The 18566-nt window shown below is 40.3% G+C and overlaps 1 protein-coding gene across 7 annotated transcripts in view; it reads left to right on the top strand.

The window, feature by feature from the left end:
- Nucleotides 1-18566, top strand: part of atp11a (ATPase phospholipid transporting 11A) — a 52815-nt gene that overhangs the window by 20097 nt on the left and 14152 nt on the right. For all 7 annotated transcript variants that reach the window (XM_086281621.1, XM_086281618.1, XM_086281620.1 and 4 more), the window contains exons 2-19: nucleotides 5616-5738; nucleotides 9796-9885; nucleotides 10510-10590; nucleotides 10703-10810; nucleotides 11280-11408; nucleotides 11701-11804; nucleotides 11974-12021; nucleotides 12777-12841; nucleotides 12965-13046; nucleotides 14262-14412; nucleotides 14495-14692; nucleotides 14804-14917; nucleotides 16062-16121; nucleotides 16200-16366; nucleotides 16511-16582; nucleotides 16737-16810; nucleotides 16923-17026; nucleotides 18161-18342. In XM_086281621.1, the coding sequence (XP_086137747.1) occupies nucleotides 5616-5738; nucleotides 9796-9885; nucleotides 10510-10590; nucleotides 10703-10810; nucleotides 11280-11408; nucleotides 11701-11804; nucleotides 11974-12021; nucleotides 12777-12841; nucleotides 12965-13046; nucleotides 14262-14412; nucleotides 14495-14692; nucleotides 14804-14917; nucleotides 16062-16121; nucleotides 16200-16366; nucleotides 16511-16582; nucleotides 16737-16810; nucleotides 16923-17026; nucleotides 18161-18342 (1952 nt within the window). The remainder of the gene's footprint in view (nucleotides 1-5615; nucleotides 5739-9795; nucleotides 9886-10509; nucleotides 10591-10702; nucleotides 10811-11279; nucleotides 11409-11700; nucleotides 11805-11973; nucleotides 12022-12776; nucleotides 12842-12964; nucleotides 13047-14261; nucleotides 14413-14494; nucleotides 14693-14803; nucleotides 14918-16061; nucleotides 16122-16199; nucleotides 16367-16510; nucleotides 16583-16736; nucleotides 16811-16922; nucleotides 17027-18160; nucleotides 18343-18566) is intronic.

Consider the following 18566-nt stretch of genomic DNA (forward strand, 5'->3'; position numbering starts at 1 on the left):
CATTCTTGTATTATGCAGACACACAGACACAGACACACAATGACAGCACAAGTTAGGCTTGTCTAAATATACCTTGTGTCTGCACAGGTAACGTTATATGCCATTGTTCATGTATGGCTTCTCAGTTGTCTTTTGATGTTGCAGGGATGTGTTAGTCCTCGTATGTGAGCCTGTCGCTTTCCACTAACATTCAGGAAAGTGAATATGGGTGCTGAGTGAGACAGACACGAACAAAGCCTCTGAGCTCTCTCCATCTTTCTCTCCTGACCACAAATGTTTCCCTTCCAACTATAAATACGCCCCTGAAACCTCCCACGTCCTGAAACGTGAACCTCTGCTAATAGTGATTATCAAGGTCCAGAATAGCCCGAAGTTTCCAGTTACATTCAAAGTCGAAAAGCCAGAGCTAATACGGCAGAGCTTTATTTTACAAGCCTCGCTTTTATTTTGTAAAGATGCTATTTTATTTGATTAAACGCAGACAGCCTTTGATGTAAAAAGCTCAAATCCGGATGAAAGCTAAACATAATCGATAGGAGAGAGAATGTGGACTTAGAGGCCGACCGGATTGTGGTGAGAGACAGAGAGGAAAGAGGTGAGAAAACCAATAAAGTTGCATTACCGGCAACATGGACAGCGAGAGAGAAGGCCCACTGATTCTTGTGGAGTGCCATCTGGTTAGACTAAAGAAAAACAACACTGATCAATACAGATTTCTGAAATGATCATAACATCCAAACAAATTCATTGTTCTGCGCAACTTTTCGCTCAGCTTTTAAACAATAGTCATGCAGCATTACTGCACTGGTAGTAATAGTGTATAGTTAGTATAGTTGTGCAGTTGCTGATCTGTATCACAGATAAGACGGCTGACTTTATCACTAAAAAAAAAGAACAATTATCCTGGGATTCATCCCTTTAATCCATTCAGTAGTTTGGATGAAACAAACTGAAGCAGCGCAGTAATTTAGTCTAATTAGACCAAACTCTTCTGGGACTCTTCTGGGGACTGTCTGAGGATAAGTACCCTCTGAGTAGGTCCCCTGGGAGCTATTTGCCGTCGAATCCTTATTTATTTTTAATTTTTGCTTGCATTTGCCCCACGAATAGAAACTCTGAAGTAACACAAAAGCTGGCCAGCAGCTAGTTTTCCAACATCGCCTCTTGTTTTGATCCCTTTTTTTCATTTATCCCTGTTTTTAATCCTGTTTCAGCTTCTTCAGTGTCGCTCTTTATTGCTTCTCCTTGTAGCAAGTTCAAGTGTATTGCTGGTAAATATTTTAATATTTAATAGGGTCAAAAAAGCCTAAACTTTTCAGCTTGTTCATTTCATTTAGGTTTAATTCTGATTTTTTTCAACAGTAACATTAAGAGCTGCTGATGTTTAGACGCACATCTGGAGCAACCATTTTACATCTACAACACTCAAACTTCCTGTTACACTAGGAATGGTACTATGAGCTAAAAACACACAAACAAAACAGCTCTTAGTACTGTGATGGTCCTCAAATCCATAGTGTTCACACAGAAGAAAGGGGGTACTGCCTCCTGTAGGTGCTACATTTGTGAACAAGATCCTAATATTAAGCTTAGGCGCTGCTACCAATTATGAGTTAATAATCGGAGCATCTCCTACTAACTGTTATTATGCAACATGTTTATATTGGGCCACATTACGCATTGATTGATTATAAAACCACAACAACATTAACTGCCCCCTTCCTTCTGTCTTTTTTCATTAGTAACTGTATGACAGAAATGAGAAATACTTTCTGCTGCATGCTAGATATTATATAGTTTACCAGCCAGAGTCTTGTATAGAAATATGGCTGTCTTCCATAAGCAGACAGCTAACAGGAAATATGTAAGAAATGTGTGAGGTGAAGCAGACGGAGCAGGCAGGTGGGAGAGAAGAGGAGGAACAGCAACACTGTGTGGGTGTCAGGATTGGCAAGCTGTCCGTGCTATCTGGTTTTCATCCCCGTCTTCACAGAGATATCAGAGTGTGGTGATTGTCAGATATGATGGATGATGTTGGTTTGGATTTATTATAGAACGGCTTCTGAGGCACATGATGTGAACCGATCTAAATGTCAACACAGAAATTAAACTCCGGTTTTAGCACCTTTGGTCTCAATAGGGCATCGACAATAGCTTTTAGCAAGGAAGAGAGGGAAGTAGGCAGATGGTTCAAGCTTTATATGCCAGTTTTCATCAGTTTCCATTTTGCTTTTAGTCTTCCTGTTCCTTCCATTTCCATTATTCCTTTACTGTGTCACATAGATAATTGGAGGTCACAGGATATAAATGGACCTTCATCCTAAACAAGGTAATCTTAGAGCTGCGAGTTAACTTGTTTCTCTCTCTCTCTGTGTGTGTGTGTGTGTGTGTGTGTGTGTGTGTGTGTGTGTGTGTGTGTGTGTGTGTGTGTGTGTGTGTGTGTAAAAGATAGATAGAGCAAAAGTAAAAAAAAACTGGGCCATGCAGCCTCTTGACACACAATCTCATTCACTGGCCACAGATTACTGTCACCTCTCGTTAGCCTCTGTGTGTGTGTGTGTGTGTGTGTGTGTGTGTGTGTGTGTGTGTGTGTGTGTGTGTGTGTGTGTGTGTGTGTGTGTGTGTGTGTGTGTGCGTGCGTGCAGGCAGATGATTTGTGGACAAATTAAACGACTCGCTGTGTTTATTTGTTGTGATTGCTGACACTGACAGTCGTAATATGTGCAGGAAATGGCTAAAATGAGAGAGACAGACTTAGGTGCCCAGGCCTGCTTTTCATTCTGGTTACTTCAGGTCAAAATGGCCAGATGGCTGCTGCCTGCCATGACATGGCTGTCTAGATATAATTCAGACTGTTTGGTTGAAGCTTTGGATGACCCTTCTCATCTTAAAAGACTACAACCACGGTTATTAAGGACATTTTTCAAACAGTAATATGAAGGCTAAAATAGTATTTGTTCATTGTTTTTGACAAAGGAAATAAAGGTTGATGCAATGTTTGGCAATATCGCCTCAGAGCAGGAAGGCTCTGGGTTTGAGGCTGCTGGCCATCAGGGGCATTTCTGTGTACAGTCTGCATATGCAGGCTGGTTTCTCTCCTGTATGCCTCCTTCCTCTCATAGCCCAGAGACATGCATGCTAGGTGAACTGGTGATTCTACATTAGAGTAGATGTGAGGGATTGTCTGTCTGTCTGTGTTAGCGCTGTGAGTGATTGGTTACTTGTTCAGGGTGCTCTCCAGCCCTCCTCTGACCCTGAAAACAGATAGATTGTTGCAGGTATTTCAGATGTAATTTCATGTCATGGAAGCTACCTGTACTTCATTGACTGTAAACAAAGTGTGTTATCTTCTAATCATTTTACACACCTGGACCTTTTTATACAGTAACTATACTGTGCATAAATCTTATGATTAGAGTACTTGTGGATAAGAAGTGAAGATTGAATCATTGAAATTTTAGAGAAAATACAAAGAGCTACGTGTGAGAGGACTGATGTTATATTGTGTAGAGCTCTGAGGTTGCTGATATTCAAGTTCAGAGGTGAAATATATACTTTATTTATGCTCAAACGTCACAGTAGCCAAAATCATGAAAAGGAAAATAAAATCCCAATAAAAACAAATACAACATCACAAAACAATAGCTCAGAAAATGTTTAAAATTGCACAAAAGCAGCTCAATAAAATATAAAATGGAAAGAAAGGAAGAGGTCAATAAATCAAAAGTGAAATATGATATAATATAAGCAGCTGTCCTTGTGGCAGCAGAGCTGAGATGTCAGACAAAATGCTCCACGCTGAGATGTTCAGGGTCACCCATTTGTTATCTAAAGCCATTAACCGGAGCCACAGTCATTTGTTGATGGAGGAATCCAAACAGCCTGTTTTGTATGTAAATGCTTGCTTTGTAAGTGCCTATAAATTTCACATAAATGCAGCAGAGCACAAAGCACAATGTTTGTTTGAATTGCGGCACTTCCGGGCCTCTTTAAATTGTGTCAAATGAAAATGTCAATGAGCACCAAAAGAGGATGAAAATAGTTGTAGAAAGGTGCTCTACCTGCATATTTGTGTTGGTGTGGATTTGAAAAAATATTAGGCAACTGATTTCTTTCTCAGGGTTAGTGGGAAAGATTGTGTTGACATCAGAGGTAGCAAGTGTGTTTCTCATGCAGGTCCAGACCTGCCTTAAATATTTTAAACCAGTTTGCCTGACATTTTGAGCGTTAGAACGACATGCTGAATGATTGAGTTTGTCCTCTGCATTCTCACCACTGCTAATCTACCACATGTTAACTTTGAGTATTCAAGTTTGTCTTTATCACATATAAACTGAATGGCTGAAAATGTTTTCTAGTTTTCATTCAAACAATTGTGCAAAGGAAATCTAGACTAAGTTGAGTGGTTTAGATTAATATGTTTTGTGTAAAAGACATCACTTTTTACAAAAAAATAAAAATAAAATATTAGCATTAGAGGCTTTAAAATAAAATACTACAAGGAAGGAGTTTATGTATTTAGGAACTATATGATTTAACACATGTTATGGTAATTGTGATGAAAATATTTAATTTTTCTACCCTGAAGACTGTTAAGAAATATACTCTAAAACACTTCTTCAGTAAAGACTCAGAGAAGAGAAACACACAGAACGTCTTGCTAGCAAGGGCAGCCTCCAGCACTGAGGCTCGCGCTGAGAAACTGCCCCGGTCTTTATTTATACTTCAGTGAGTGTTTGTTCCTTACATTGGAATGTGGAGGTGTGTGTGTGTGTGTGTGTGTGTGTGTGTGTGTGTGTGTGTGTGTGTGTGTGGGGTCAGAGTGTGGCCCCATAAACGACTTCCCTTAACCTGCTGGTCTGGAAAATCCAACAGTTCATCTATATGTAAAGAAGCACTTAAACTAAAACTGACATAGCTACGTTAATACGTAAAAAAATAAGACAAGGTACGACCTCTCCCATGCTCCTAGGGTGTGGGGGTGAACACCCTAGAATGTTACAGACCTCCTAGGATGAGACATTCTTTCAATATGCCACCAACTATATACTTCTACACACAAATGATTACATGCAGCATTCTACCATATGCAAACTTATATCATTAAAAGATTATACTGACTACTAAGTACAATTTTCCTGTTAACAAAGACCAAAAAGAAATAAAAACAACCAAACAAACAAACAAAGGGTTGTCAAAAATAACAAACTAGCAGCATCAGCGCAGAGAGACACAATCCTGCTGTTTCATCTGTGTTTGTGTGTGTGTGTGCGTGTGTGTGCGTGTGTGTGTGTGTGTGTGTGTGTGTGTGTGTGTGTGTGTGTGTGTGTGTGTAATGCATTCCAGTCTTAGTCACATGCAGGTCTGTGTATCTGTGGCAACAAAGGCTCTCATTGATTGAGAAGAAATAACTCATTCATTGTAATTCTCTCTCAATGTTTGTGAGTCTGTTTTTGTGTGTCCCGTACGGTACGTACACACTAGTCCTCACAGACGTCTGTCAGCATACCGCATACTGTCTAAACTAAAACAATGACAATATAAACTGATACTACATGAAACCATCATGTATGGTGCAGGGTAATCAAACTTGTTCTGTGTCTTTCCTCCCATAGTGTGTCGGGGAGGAGAACTGGGTCGATAGCCGGACAATTTACATTGGACATAAGGAGCCTCCTCCAGGAACTGAAGCTTTTATACAGCAAAGATTTCCTGACAACAGAATAGTCTCTTCAAAGGTCAGTGAAACACCCACCCACACAGATGCACACATATTCAAAGCAGGACTTGCTTCATCAGGATCTGCCTGCAATATCATGAGAGTTTAGAGGTGAAGAGGTGAAGCTTTAAAATCAATTATGATTTGAGCGCAGCATCAGTGTCTAAACAAAAGGACACAGCAGAACAGAGCTGTTAGTACTCCAGCACTATTCATGCTTTGTTTTTAAAGCGTGGGCGACCACTACTTGGTAATGGGACAAAGACCAGTGAATGAGCTGTTTTGGGAAAGAACACTCTGTGCTGTGTTTTAATTTCAGTGATCAGTTTAGACCCGCTCCAACTTTTTGAAAATGTCATATCTGTGGTTCGTAAAATATATATTGTATATTTACACTGGAATGCTTGATTATACCATTCCCCCCCCCCCCCCCCCCCCCCCCCCCGCTGTTAAAGCAAACAGCATCAGGGACTGGTAGAACCAGCTGGTATTTATGCTGGTTCCAACTGCTAAGCTGGTCTTGGAGTGGACTTTCTGTTGATTAATTCTGTCCCTCCAGTCTAAATGTCAGCTTGTTATAAACTGAGGCTATGCTGCATGAACATTAATTTTAGTTTTACAAGCTGTAAATGAAAGAAGCCTAGATTTCTGACCTGGATGTAATATTTGCATTGAGTCGTAGTATGAAGAAAGATTTTGCTGATATGGTCCAACTGGCATAACTATCTATAACTAAGTCTCACTTGCTACAGCACGTTAACCAGGCCTCTCTCAACTGTTCATCACAGGTCCTTTGAGTGTTTGAGGTTTGAGTTTGTACCAATAAACATTATTTTACATGTTGCCAAGAAAAGCTTCCTCCTGCTGCCTGATTTAAAAAAACAAATAATAAAAGGAAAAAAGGAAAAAACATTTAGTAAACTCTACATTTCTCTGTTTTATAGCATATGTGTTCATGTGCAAAATTATGATTTCCTACCTATTACACGCAAAAACTACTGCAATTATTACTTTTAGGCTGGACTACTCTAATTCGTTATTATCAGGATGTCCTAAAAACTCCCTGGAAAGTGTTCAGTTAATCCAAAATGCTGCAGCAAGTGTACTGACAGGGACTAGAAAGAGAGAGCATATTTCTCCTATACTGGCCTATCTTCATTGGCTTCCTGTTAAATCCAGACTTAAAATTAAAATCCTGCTCCTCAAATACAAGATCTCACATCTTGAATAATCTGACCCCATCTTATCTTAATGACCTTATAGTACCATATCACCCCATTAGAGCACTTTGCTCTCACACTGCAGGCTTACTTGTTGTTCCTAGAGTATTTAAAAGTAAAATGGGAGGGAGAGCCTTCAGTTTTCAGGCCCCTCTTCTATGGAACCAGCTTCCAGTTTGGATTCGGGAGACAGACACTATCTCTACTTTTAAGATTAGGCTTAAAACATTCCTTTTTGTTAAAGCATATAGTTAGGGCTGGATCACGTGACCAATGTTCCCTCTAAGCTGAGCGCGTGAGCAATCGCGCACTGCTGACATGGTTTAACCACACAGAAAATCTCCGCTGCGCACACAAAAAAAAAAATCCAGCCTGAATTGGAATTAAAGTAAATACATGTATTTATTTTATTTTGCTGATTTTCTGTGCGCGGAGACTGTGTCAGCAGTGCGAGATTGCTCACGTGCTCAGCTTAGAGGGAACAGTGCACGTGACCCTGAATCCTCCCTTAGTTATGCTGCAATAGGCTGCTGGGGGATTCCCATGATGCATTGAGCATTTTTTCTTCAGTCACCTTTCTCTTTTTTTTTTTTTTTTTTTGCCTGTCCCGTTTGGTTCTTTTGCCATCAGAATTATTGTCTAAAGGCGAAGAAAGATGCCCAACGGATTTACTTTACCAAATTGACCATCCCAGCCTTGCCGTAATGGTCTATTTGATTCACCTTTTATTGTTTATTTTATTTATTTTTTATTTTCACTTGCTAGATACGGGACAGACTTGAATGAGGAAAAGAAAAGGGAGAAAGGAAGAGGGGGGAAAAACAGCGGAGAAGAGGGACTGGGATAAAGGGCAAAAAACCAAAAACCAACTAAATAAGCAGACAAAAAAATACATATATCAATCACCTGGATCACCTGTTGAGAAAGAAAAAAGAAAACAAGCAGAAGAAAACGAGAGCAATATAGTAAACAACATCACGATGATATATGGGAATATAACAGCAAATACTAAATATTAAACATTATTGTGCAGCACGTAATATCGACAGCGCACAGTGTGCTTTGCCAAAAAGGGTGTAGTTTGTGTGTGTGAGCACCCGTGTGTACACCTGTGAGCATGGACGCGCTTGTTTTTAAAAGGTTCCTTCATGTAATGATCTGCTAGAGGGTGTGGGGGGGCCACAGCCCCGTCCACCAGGGCATGAAGCAGGTATGGAGGAGATCAAGACTCCAGACTTACAGTGGCCCCCAGAACACAAGAGACCAAGGAAGACCAACAGAGGGGCAGCTGCGCCACTATCCCAGAAAGAGCTTCAGTCACCTTTCTCACTCACTATGTGTTAATAGACCTCTCTGCATTGAGTCACTGGTTATTATTAATCTCTGGCTCTCTTTCACGCCATGTCTTTTGTCCTGTCTTCCTCCACTTACCCCAACTGGTCACAGCAGATGACTGGCCCTCTCTGAGAAAGTTCTGCTGGAGGTTTCTTCCTTTTAAAAGGGAGTTGAACTCAGCTGAACTCTTCTACTGGCTCACCACAAGGTTGTTGTCTCTCTCCTCTACTGTATATTTTGTACACTAATGACTGTCGCAGTACACAGGCCAACAGGCATTTCATTAAATATGCAGATGACACAGTCATTGGAAGCCTCCTTCATGGTGAAGAGGATTCCCATGGGTCTGTTGTGGATGAGTTTGTTTCATGGTGTGATCAGTCCTTCTTAATGATTAACACCTTGAAAACCAAGGACATGGTTATTGACTTCAGGAAGACATCCCCCCATCCTGCGCTAACAGTGGTAAATGGTGCAGCCATTGAACTGGTGGACAGTTATAAGTATTTGGGGGTTGTTCTTGTCCTAGTCTCTGTCCTTTGAGTAACATCTTGCTGCTACAGTGAAAAAGGTTCAACAAAGACTGTACTTTTTAAGGAGGTTGAGAGGTTTTAATGTTTCATCTGAAATGATGACTCTTTTTTATAAAAGTTTTATTGAATCTGTTTTAACTTTCTGTATCATTGCTTGGTACGGTAATATGTCCCTGAATAATAAGACCAGACTTAACAACCTGGTTAAAGTGGCGGGCAAGATTTCAGGGAGGTCTCAGGTCCAGCTTGTGGACTTTTATAACAGGCAGGTGCTGAGGAAGGCAACCTCTGTCCTGTTGTGTTCAGATCATCCTCTCTTTAATGATTTTCAACTGCTTCCATCAGGTCGTCGTTATAAAGTGCCTGCAGTGAAGACAAAGAGACATAGATTGTCTTTTGTACCTACTGCTATTATCATAGTTAATAACACTAAACCATAAGTGTTGTTGCCATTGCACATTGCACTTTTTTGATGAAAAATCTAGGTTGTTTTCTCAGGCTTGTATTATATTATGTTATTTTGGTGAGTGTATGTGATGTGTTGGTTGTCTGTTTGTTTGTTTGTTTGTTTGGACGGACATACTGCAAGTCAATTTCCCGTTAGGGACAATAAAGTTACCATTGACCATTGACCAAAGCACTTGCTCATAGGGGGTTATATGATTGCTTGGGTTTTTTTCTGTTGTATTATTGTACGGTCTTTACCTTTCAATATAAAGTGCTTTAAGGTGACTGTTGTTGTGATTTGGCGCTGTATAAATAAAATTGAATTGAATTGAATCTTGTCACTGTGCTGTCTTTGTTATTAGCAGCAGTACTTTTTTTTAATGCCAAAACCCAGTTAGTAATGGCACATTATGTTAGGGAATCTGGTCTTAAGCCTCTTTGCTTTTGTTTCCATTATCATGGATAGATGTTGATAACACTGTGGGATCTTTTTAAACTCTATATCTTTTTAATTAAACATAAGAAAATTTCTTGTTTCCAGTACACGTTTTGGAACTTCATCCCAAAGAATATGTTTGAGCAGTTCAGGAGAGTCGCCAACTTCTACTTTCTCATCATATTTCTGGTTCAGGTAAAACATTTTCTTGCTCACACTGACTGAACTTCACTACAAGGCTTCTGCAAAGCATGTTGTAAAGATAATTCATATTTTTCCTTAAGGGAGAGTTTTCCTTGTGTGCTGTTTATCTAGAGACGTCTGCTTTCTCTTGAATTTAATGGCACTTGCATCAGAAGCATACATTAGAAAAACTCAGCAGAAACATCTCTTTCTATGAATCATTATAGTCAATCAAAGAAATGTTTCACGTAGAAACATATTTTTCTTTATGCTTCATTATTGACATGTGCAGTTCAATATACAGAGAATGGTTTCTACCTTAAATTGCTCAAAGCTGGGAGACTCACACTAAAACTGTCGTGATAGACCAGAGGAAAAACGTGTATATGGGATTTCAGAGTGAGATGTCACTTTTACTATACTTATTCACCACTGTGAATAAGGGAACAGCTTAAAGTAGCTCCACTAATCATATTTATGTTATGTTTATATTTATGTTTAGTGACATAAAGCTCAGACATGTTTTATTGCCTATTTACTGCTGTCTGTCATTTCTATATATTCTTCTTCCCCCGAAACCTTTTTTGCCGTTCATTTCTCTCTCTCACTGTATGTTCATGTGTGCGGTCACTTCAGTTGATTATTGACACTCCCACCAGTCCGGTCACCAGCGGACTGCCACTGTTCTTTGTCATCACAGTCACCGCCATTAAACAGGTGAGTTCACCTAATGTGACTGTTAACAGTAAACACTACACCAGCAGCCACACCTGCAGGCACACATGTTCACTTTTACATCCTCCTCTCTGTCTTCTCCTCTCTCTCTTAGGGTTATGAGGACTGGTTGAGACACAAAGCAGACAACGCTGTCAACCAGTGTTCTGTCCACGTGGTGCATCATGGCAAAGTGGTCCGCAAACAAAGCCGCAAACTCAGGGTGTGTGTGTGTGAAACCAGATAACTCACTCACCCCATCTAACAGAGCTTTGGTGCATTTGTTTTAGTGGCTCACACTGAGGAATTTTCCTGCTACTAAGCTCTCTGTACGTGTGTGTGTGTGTGTGTGTTTGCCTGCATTTAAAAGCAATTTAGCTTTAAAAGAACTTAGATTGATGTATGTTATGTAACGACATAAGACTGAAATGATATGAGCTTACTGCTGGTAAGTCATTAGGTGTGTTGCATTTGACTGCATTTTCCGTTCAGTGACTGTATTTCTCTACTAAAGTGCTGCTAGGACTCCTCACTGATATGCTCACTTAGGTGGTCAGAGCCAGGACGGTAGTGGCAAATTAGACCCCGGTGAATTAATTTAAATATGCAAAAAGCTCCAGCTGTTGGCTTCAAGGTATCAAGGCCCTGCATGTATTAGAAGTAAACATTTGTTGTCTCGGTCTGTGTGGCAGGTTGGAGATGTGGTCTTGGTGAAAGAAGATGAGACTTTTCCCTGTGATCTCATTCTCCTCTCCTCGTCTCGAGATGACGGGACCTGCTTTGTTACTACAGCCAGCCTGGATGGAGAGAGCAGTCACAAGGTGTGCTGGATAAACTTAATCCACTTAAATATGTACTAGATGCATTATGATTTGCTGTGATTTATGTTTTTCTCTGTCCATTTATCCATTCATTCATCTAACTCTTAATCCATTCCCTTATTGCTTTTCTTATTTCCCTTCATCTCCCTTCCGCCTTCTGTCACCATGCCACAACGTGTGTCTTTAATACTTCTCCTCCTGTGTTGCCTTATTACTTACACTCCCATTATCTTTCTCTCTTTTTTCATTTACCCAACCATTTCTTCTGTTTTCCTTCCCTCTTCCAACCTAGACATATTATGCAGTTCAGGAAACCAAAGCTTACAACACAGAGAAAGAGGTGGACACGATCCATGCCACAATAGAATGTGAACAACCGCAGCCAGACCTGTACAAGTCAGTAACACACACACACACACACACACACACACACACACACACACACACACACACACACACACACACACACACACACACACACACACACACACACACACACACACTTGAACAAAGTGTTCTTGCAAAATAAATGTGCCTTATCTCAATTATTTTCCTACCCACACAGATTCGTGGGGCGTATCAACATCTACATGACCAATGAGCCAGTGGCAAGGTAAAATAACACAAAATATTACACTTTTATATTAAAGATCATTAAAGAAATCAGCATGTGTCTATTGTATTCACCCATCATTCAAAAATAAAATTCAAAACCATCCAGACATGTATTAAATTTCTTTGATGACAAAGTGTGATGCTGCTCAATCTTTCAAAGAAGATTTCGCATTTCTGCAGAATGACGACTTAGTGCGAAGCTTACTTGTTTATCTTAATTTGATTTAATTGAGCACAGCATTAGTTCACCTCAGCTGCAATGCCAGCAGATCAGCTGATAACAATCCAAGCCCCCATCAGCTGATGGCTCACCTGATACACCTCTGCATCCATTTGACAAATCTCTTATGGAGTACACTACTATTTTTCCTTTCCCTCAGTTGCTGCACTGCTGCAGGATGCTTTGAAACCCACTTTTACTCTGCAGCTGACTTTTTAAGTGCCATATCTGTTGTTCTTGAATTATGCTTTTCCTGTCTCTAGCTTTCTGTATATGTGCATGGAATGGTGGGGAATTCCCAGAACAGAGCCATGCTGCCAGATATAAAGTTCTTCAGATGGAACCTTATTTGCCTCTTACTAGATTCAAGATTCAAGATTCTTTATTTGTCACATGCATAGTTATACAAGTATAACATGCAGTGAAATATAATATAAAATAATAATAATAATAATAATAATAATAATAATAATATTAGATCTTTTTGTTTGTGAAAGAAATACATGATTGTTTATCATCTGGACTATCTGCAGGCCGTTAGGATCAGAGAACCTGTTGCTCCGAGGAGCCACACTCAAGAACACTGAATATATCTATGGTAATTCTACACAATTAATGATAAATGTTAGAGATTACCTCAACTTTATACTTTTTAATATTCTTTTTTTTTAATGTACAGTGCAGCATTTTGAATGAGACTTTTCCTTTTCCCCCCCTGTAGCTGTGGTCATCTACACTGGCATGGAAACCAAGATGGCTCTCAATTACCAGTCCAAGTCTCAGAAACGATCTGCAGTGGAAAAGTAAGCTCTTTTCGTTTCCTCCTCTTTCATTTTTATATTATATTATGAATTGTTTCTGAAAGGAGCCTATTAGCAACGATCAGTGCTCTCATGCAAGTTTCACAGTCTTTGGCTGTTTCTGTGCTAACCAGCTTAGATAATAACTGAAATTTTTCTTACCCGTCCTTAGAGCCATCTGTTCACTTCTCATGTCTTGGTTTATTCATTGAGACTTAAGCGTCTGTGTGTGTCTCTTTGGCTCGCTGCGCTGACTGGATCAATTTTCTTTCCATCTGGTGTAGACAGTGTCTTTGTATCCAGATGTATAAATGAGTGACTGTAGGTGGATTACATTCACACTTGCTCACTATGTGTGTCTCATTAACTCGTCGGCTCATTGACTCAGCTCAGAGTAAATGTCTTGTCTCAGCTGTTCCCCTTTTCAAGTTTGAAGATTCTGACGAGTATACTGAGTTGTTTTCCAAGTTACCTTTTACATGGTGGACTGGGTTGCAAGTTTTTTGGGGTTCTAGTGCTTTTATTTTTTTAGTTCCTGTTTGTTAAAATCGCCAAATAGCTGACCGGCAGTCAGAAATCTCTTATGGATTGTTTCTAACTCCCTTTCAAACTACTTTCATTTGCACCTGCACACACTTGTGCTTTTTACACTCTCAACCACAGTGGGAAATGGTACCAAAATAGTAGAAATAGTACCAGGGCCTCAAGCTCCGCCCCTTATTTTTTTGTGTTTGCACTCATGAGAACGTGTTATCACCAAGAGAAAAGAGGGATGAAACACAAGAAACACAATCATAGCAGTTCAACATGTGATACAAGACACTTAAGCACATGCTACACAAAGTCTAAAGCTTAGAACCTGTATATGTGAATTATATAAACATGTGATCTGCCACAAACTGCCATGCTCCATCTCTCCACTTAGTCATATTAAATTCTACTCTGGAGGTTGTGCGTAATCTTTCAGGGAAAGAATAAAGCACACAAGTCATAAAGACAGATCAATGCAGGAAAAATGTAATGAAGTCAATGGAATGTTTTAAGGGAGGCACAGACTCCTCCATCCTTGGCAGATAGTTTCCATAATCCTTTTTTTTCAAATGGGGTTTTCAATCCAAATTTTTGTCCACATTGTTCAAAGCAGATTAATGAAAAACTCATCTATCTTTCACTATCATGAAGAAATATGTCACAGATCTTTAACTTCTCCCTCTGCAGGTCAATGAATGCCTACTTGGTGGTCTACCTGTGCATTCTCATCAGCAAAGCTCTCATCAACACGGCACTGAAATACGTGTGGCAGTCCGACCCCAACAAAGACGAGCCCTTTTACAACCAGAAGGCGGAAGTTGAGAGACAGAGACACGTTGTGAGTCTCGAATCCTGGAAAATAAAAATATTTCGATCCCCTCTTTATTGTCTCACACGTTCTTCGTTCTCCTCCTCCTCAGCTAATCAGGGCGTTCACAGACTTTTTGGCCTTCATGGTTCTTTTCAACTACATCATTCCCGTGTCCATGTATGTCACTGTGGAGATGCAGAAGTTCCTGGGCTCCTACTTCATCATGTGGGACGATGAAATGTTTGATGAGGAGCTGGGGGAGAGAGCTGTGGTCAACACATCAGACTTGAATGAGGAACTGGGGCAGGTAGCAAAGTGTACTTCACTCCGGGCAGAATAATGAGCAAAGAAACATTACTGTATGGAAAAGTGAGTTAGAGATAAGAATAAAAAAACACTTACCCTGCTTTCTTTCCAGGTGGAGTATGTGTTTACAGACAAGACAGGAACGCTAACAGAGAACAACATGGAGTTTATAGAGTGCTGTGTGGATGGACACGTTTATGTACCTCACGCTATCTGTAATGGACAGGTAAAACGTTCAGTCCCACTAGATTGATCTGTTAAGATATTCAGCTTCAGCCATGAACTTTTCTTACTACAAGTCTCATTCATACACAGTCCTACAAGCACTTTCTTTTCTGTGCTTAAGCACTTTGAGCCTGACGTTCACATAATCACACTGCAGTGGATGCACCGGGGGAAACTCAGTTCAGGGTTCAGGTATTTTGTCCAAGGATACTTTGGCATGCAGACTAGAGGAGCAACGGATTGAACCACCAGCCTTCCAATTAGTAGATGTTGTGGGTGTTTCAGTGTATGCACGAAAGAACCACAGTTTGTATGGATGCAGCTTGCTAATAAGACTTGCTGGATAATGTTGTGCATTTCTAAAGATACAAATAAAGGCACTCTAAAGGAGATTCCAAGGGTGGTTCAAAACCATTTTAATGATGCCACACTACTTCCATCCTTTATATACAGTCTCTTTGGACAAGGTAAAGATGGATCAATGTTTGTGATTGATTCATTTATAGCCATTCATTTATTTACAAAGAGTTCATATTTTTATGTAACGGAGGTGTAAAAATCAAATGACAGAAAGGCAACAGTTTAGGCCTATTTTAGGGTTTTTTTGTTTGTGTGTTTTATCTAATAAAAATCTGTGAGAAGAATGTAACATTCATGCGTTTAGTCATTTCTGTGTTTTCAATGGATTATTACAGATTTCCTGACAATAAAACTCCTGGGCATTGTGCGTTTAGTGTAATCATCTGTGTTCAGTGCTTAATGGTCATATGAGGAAATCAAATTGTGCCTGCAAGTCTTGCTGCTGTTTATTGAGCCATATGTCTATTTATGTTTGCCAAGTAACTGATCATGAGCATTAATTGACAAGTCAGCAGCTCATACAACCTTAAAAGTGCTGAACAGACGGTCTGTTGTAATTTTAGGAGGGTTGTTGTGTTGTAATATTATTACAATTTACTCCTTTTAACATAGGACTTCAAACATCAGAGTAAAGGGGTTCCTGTCACATAAACATGGACATCGTGCTGTATATGTCAAGTCTTAGAATCAAGCTTTAATACTAAAATGCCATATGTACATATCATCGTAGGCTGTGTTTGATAACCAGTGACCCCCAGAGTGATCTGTGGTCTGTATGTCTGTAGGTGATGCCTGGAGCTGCCGGTATGGACATGATCGACTCATCCCCAGGTCCTGCAGCCAGGGTAAGTGCAGACTCGCTTTGAATGTGCGTTTGTGGTTCGTGCGAATGAGGGTAATCTAGTGTCGGCCGTTCACTGCAGGAGCACGAGGAGCTGTTTTTCCGGGCGTTGTGTTTGTGCCACACGGTGCAGGTGAAAGAGGAGGATACTGTAGATGGGATCAAACATGGCATTCACCAGGGCAAGTCCACTTCCTTCTACATCTCCTCTTCTCCTGACGAGGTTGCACTGGTGGAGGGCATGAAGAGGTGCAGCACACACACACTCACGTTGCACACAATGGCAGCAGTAATCGCTGCTGCATTCAGAAGAATTTAGTTTTCCCATTTTTCTATTTCTGTGTTTTGGACATTCATTTTATTCACTCCAATAATGGTTGTTCTGTGCTGCAGGCTCGGTTTCACCTATCTGAGGCTCAAGGACGGTCAGATGGAAATCTTAAATAGGGAGGATGAAGTTGAAAAGTGAGTGTGCCGCTTTAAGCAACGTTATTGTTCTCTGTGAACCTTGAAAATGAGATGACTATTGTTATTTTTATCTGTTTTTAACTTCTTTAATTGATAGTTGGCTATTATTTTTTCAGTAGCATTTGTGTGATTTTCTTCCTGTTTTTATCAGGTTTGAACTGCTAGAAGTTTTGACATTTGACTCAGTCCGACGGAGGATGAGCGTTATCGTCAAGGCCAGCACTGGTAATGCGCACAAAACTATATATGTATATTCTTTATATTGATTTCTATGTGTCTGTGTTTATGTTTTTCTTTAATCCGATCCTCTTTTTTTTCTGTGTATGCGTTTGAGCAGGTGAGGTTTATCTCTTCTGTAAAGGTGCAGACTCCTCTATCTTCCCAAGGGTCATCTCAGGCAAAGTGGATCAGGTCCGAGCACGAGTGGAGCAAAATGCAGTGGTGAGAGAGCACAAACACACACACACACACACACGTGCAGGCTCACTCTCATCTTTCTCATATCGTTATAGGCTCATACAATATAACAGGAAGTTGTTTTTTCCTGAAAGATCGTGGCTCAAGAGTTTGGAGTTCGCCTTATAGTCGGAAGGTTGCCGGTTCGAGCCCCGGCTTGGACAGTCTCGGTCGTTGTGTCCTTGGGCAAGACACTTCACCTGTTGCCTACTAATGGTGGTCAGAGGGCCCGGTGGCGCCAGTGTCCGGCAGCCTCGCCTCTGTCAGTGTGCCCCAGGGTGGCTGTGGATACAATGTAGCTTGCCAGCACCAGTGTGTGGATGACTGGATGTGTAAAGCGCTTTGGGGTCCTTAGGGACTACAGGCCAATTACCATTATCTAAGTTCTTTGCATGGTTACAGTTTACACAACCACATGAGAAGCATCATGTAGTTCCAGTAAACAGAACTTCTTTCTAGGTGGATCTGGTGTGGCCTTTAATTGACAAAAGCACAAGTCTATTTGTTTTTTTTACATTTTTTATTAACATGTATTTAATAATTGTATCAGCACAGTCTTTCTATCTGTGGGACTGGCGTAGGATTTGGTCAGAAGATGGAAAGAAGAAGATTTCTTTAAATACTGAACAGAACCATAAACAGTGATGGACTCTGCATACTGTTTTCTTTATACACCCACAAAATCCTTGTGGGAAAAGTAGGAAATGCTAATAAGTAGACAGATAGTAAGAGAGTGCACCTAACTAAGCAGTCAACTGCAAAATCTCATAATGACTTCCAAAGTGCGAAAATAAATATCGCAGTCTGAATAAGACTATTTAAAGTTCAGTTTACACATGAAAATACCACGATAGCTTCAATTCGCATGCAGTAAAAAGCAGACGAGTGACACAAATGTTGCTGTGGTTGCAGCTACAGATAAATCACAGGTTTCTTTGGAAACTGAAAAATATGTGGTGAGTGTTGTACTAGTGAGGCTGAATGGGTAGTTGGCATCCACCCACCATACACTCACATTCAGAGGCTGTATTCAAGAAACAGTGTTTTATGTAGATTCGTTTTTATTGAGTCTTAAATATATACCAGCCTGACCTTGTGTGAATCTCTGTTCTCCACCAGGAGGGTTTGAGGACACTTTGTGTTGCCTATCGCTCTCTGAGCCCAGAACAGTACGAGGAGGTTTTCCAACTGCTGAACAGAGCTAAGTTAGCATTACAAGACCGAGACAAACAGCTGGCAGAGGCTTACGACCTCATCGAGAAGGACCTGATACTGCTGGGAGCAACTGCTGTCGAGGACAGGTGCTGAATTTTTTTTGGTATTAAGGACACCTAAATGACAAATTATATCAACATCCTGCACTTTTTTTTTCATCAAAGGTTTTCCTGTACAGCTGGTAGCTTGGCAACATAACCACAATTTACATTGCATGCTGTTGTCATTTCAGTTATTTGTCCTTCTCAGTGCAAATTTTACGTGAAATGCCCTTTCAAAAATTACACTTATGCACCTTTTTTTCCTATAA

Source organism: Aulonocara sp. 'chitande type north' Nkhata Bay, linkage group LG23, assembly GCF_057382095.1.
Source record: "Aulonocara sp. 'chitande type north' Nkhata Bay isolate Kocher_YH1m ecotype deep benthic linkage group LG23, A_spYH_male_GT1.1, whole genome shotgun sequence".
Classification (NCBI taxonomy): Eukaryota; Metazoa; Chordata; class Actinopteri; order Cichliformes; family Cichlidae; genus Aulonocara; species Aulonocara sp. 'chitande type north' Nkhata Bay.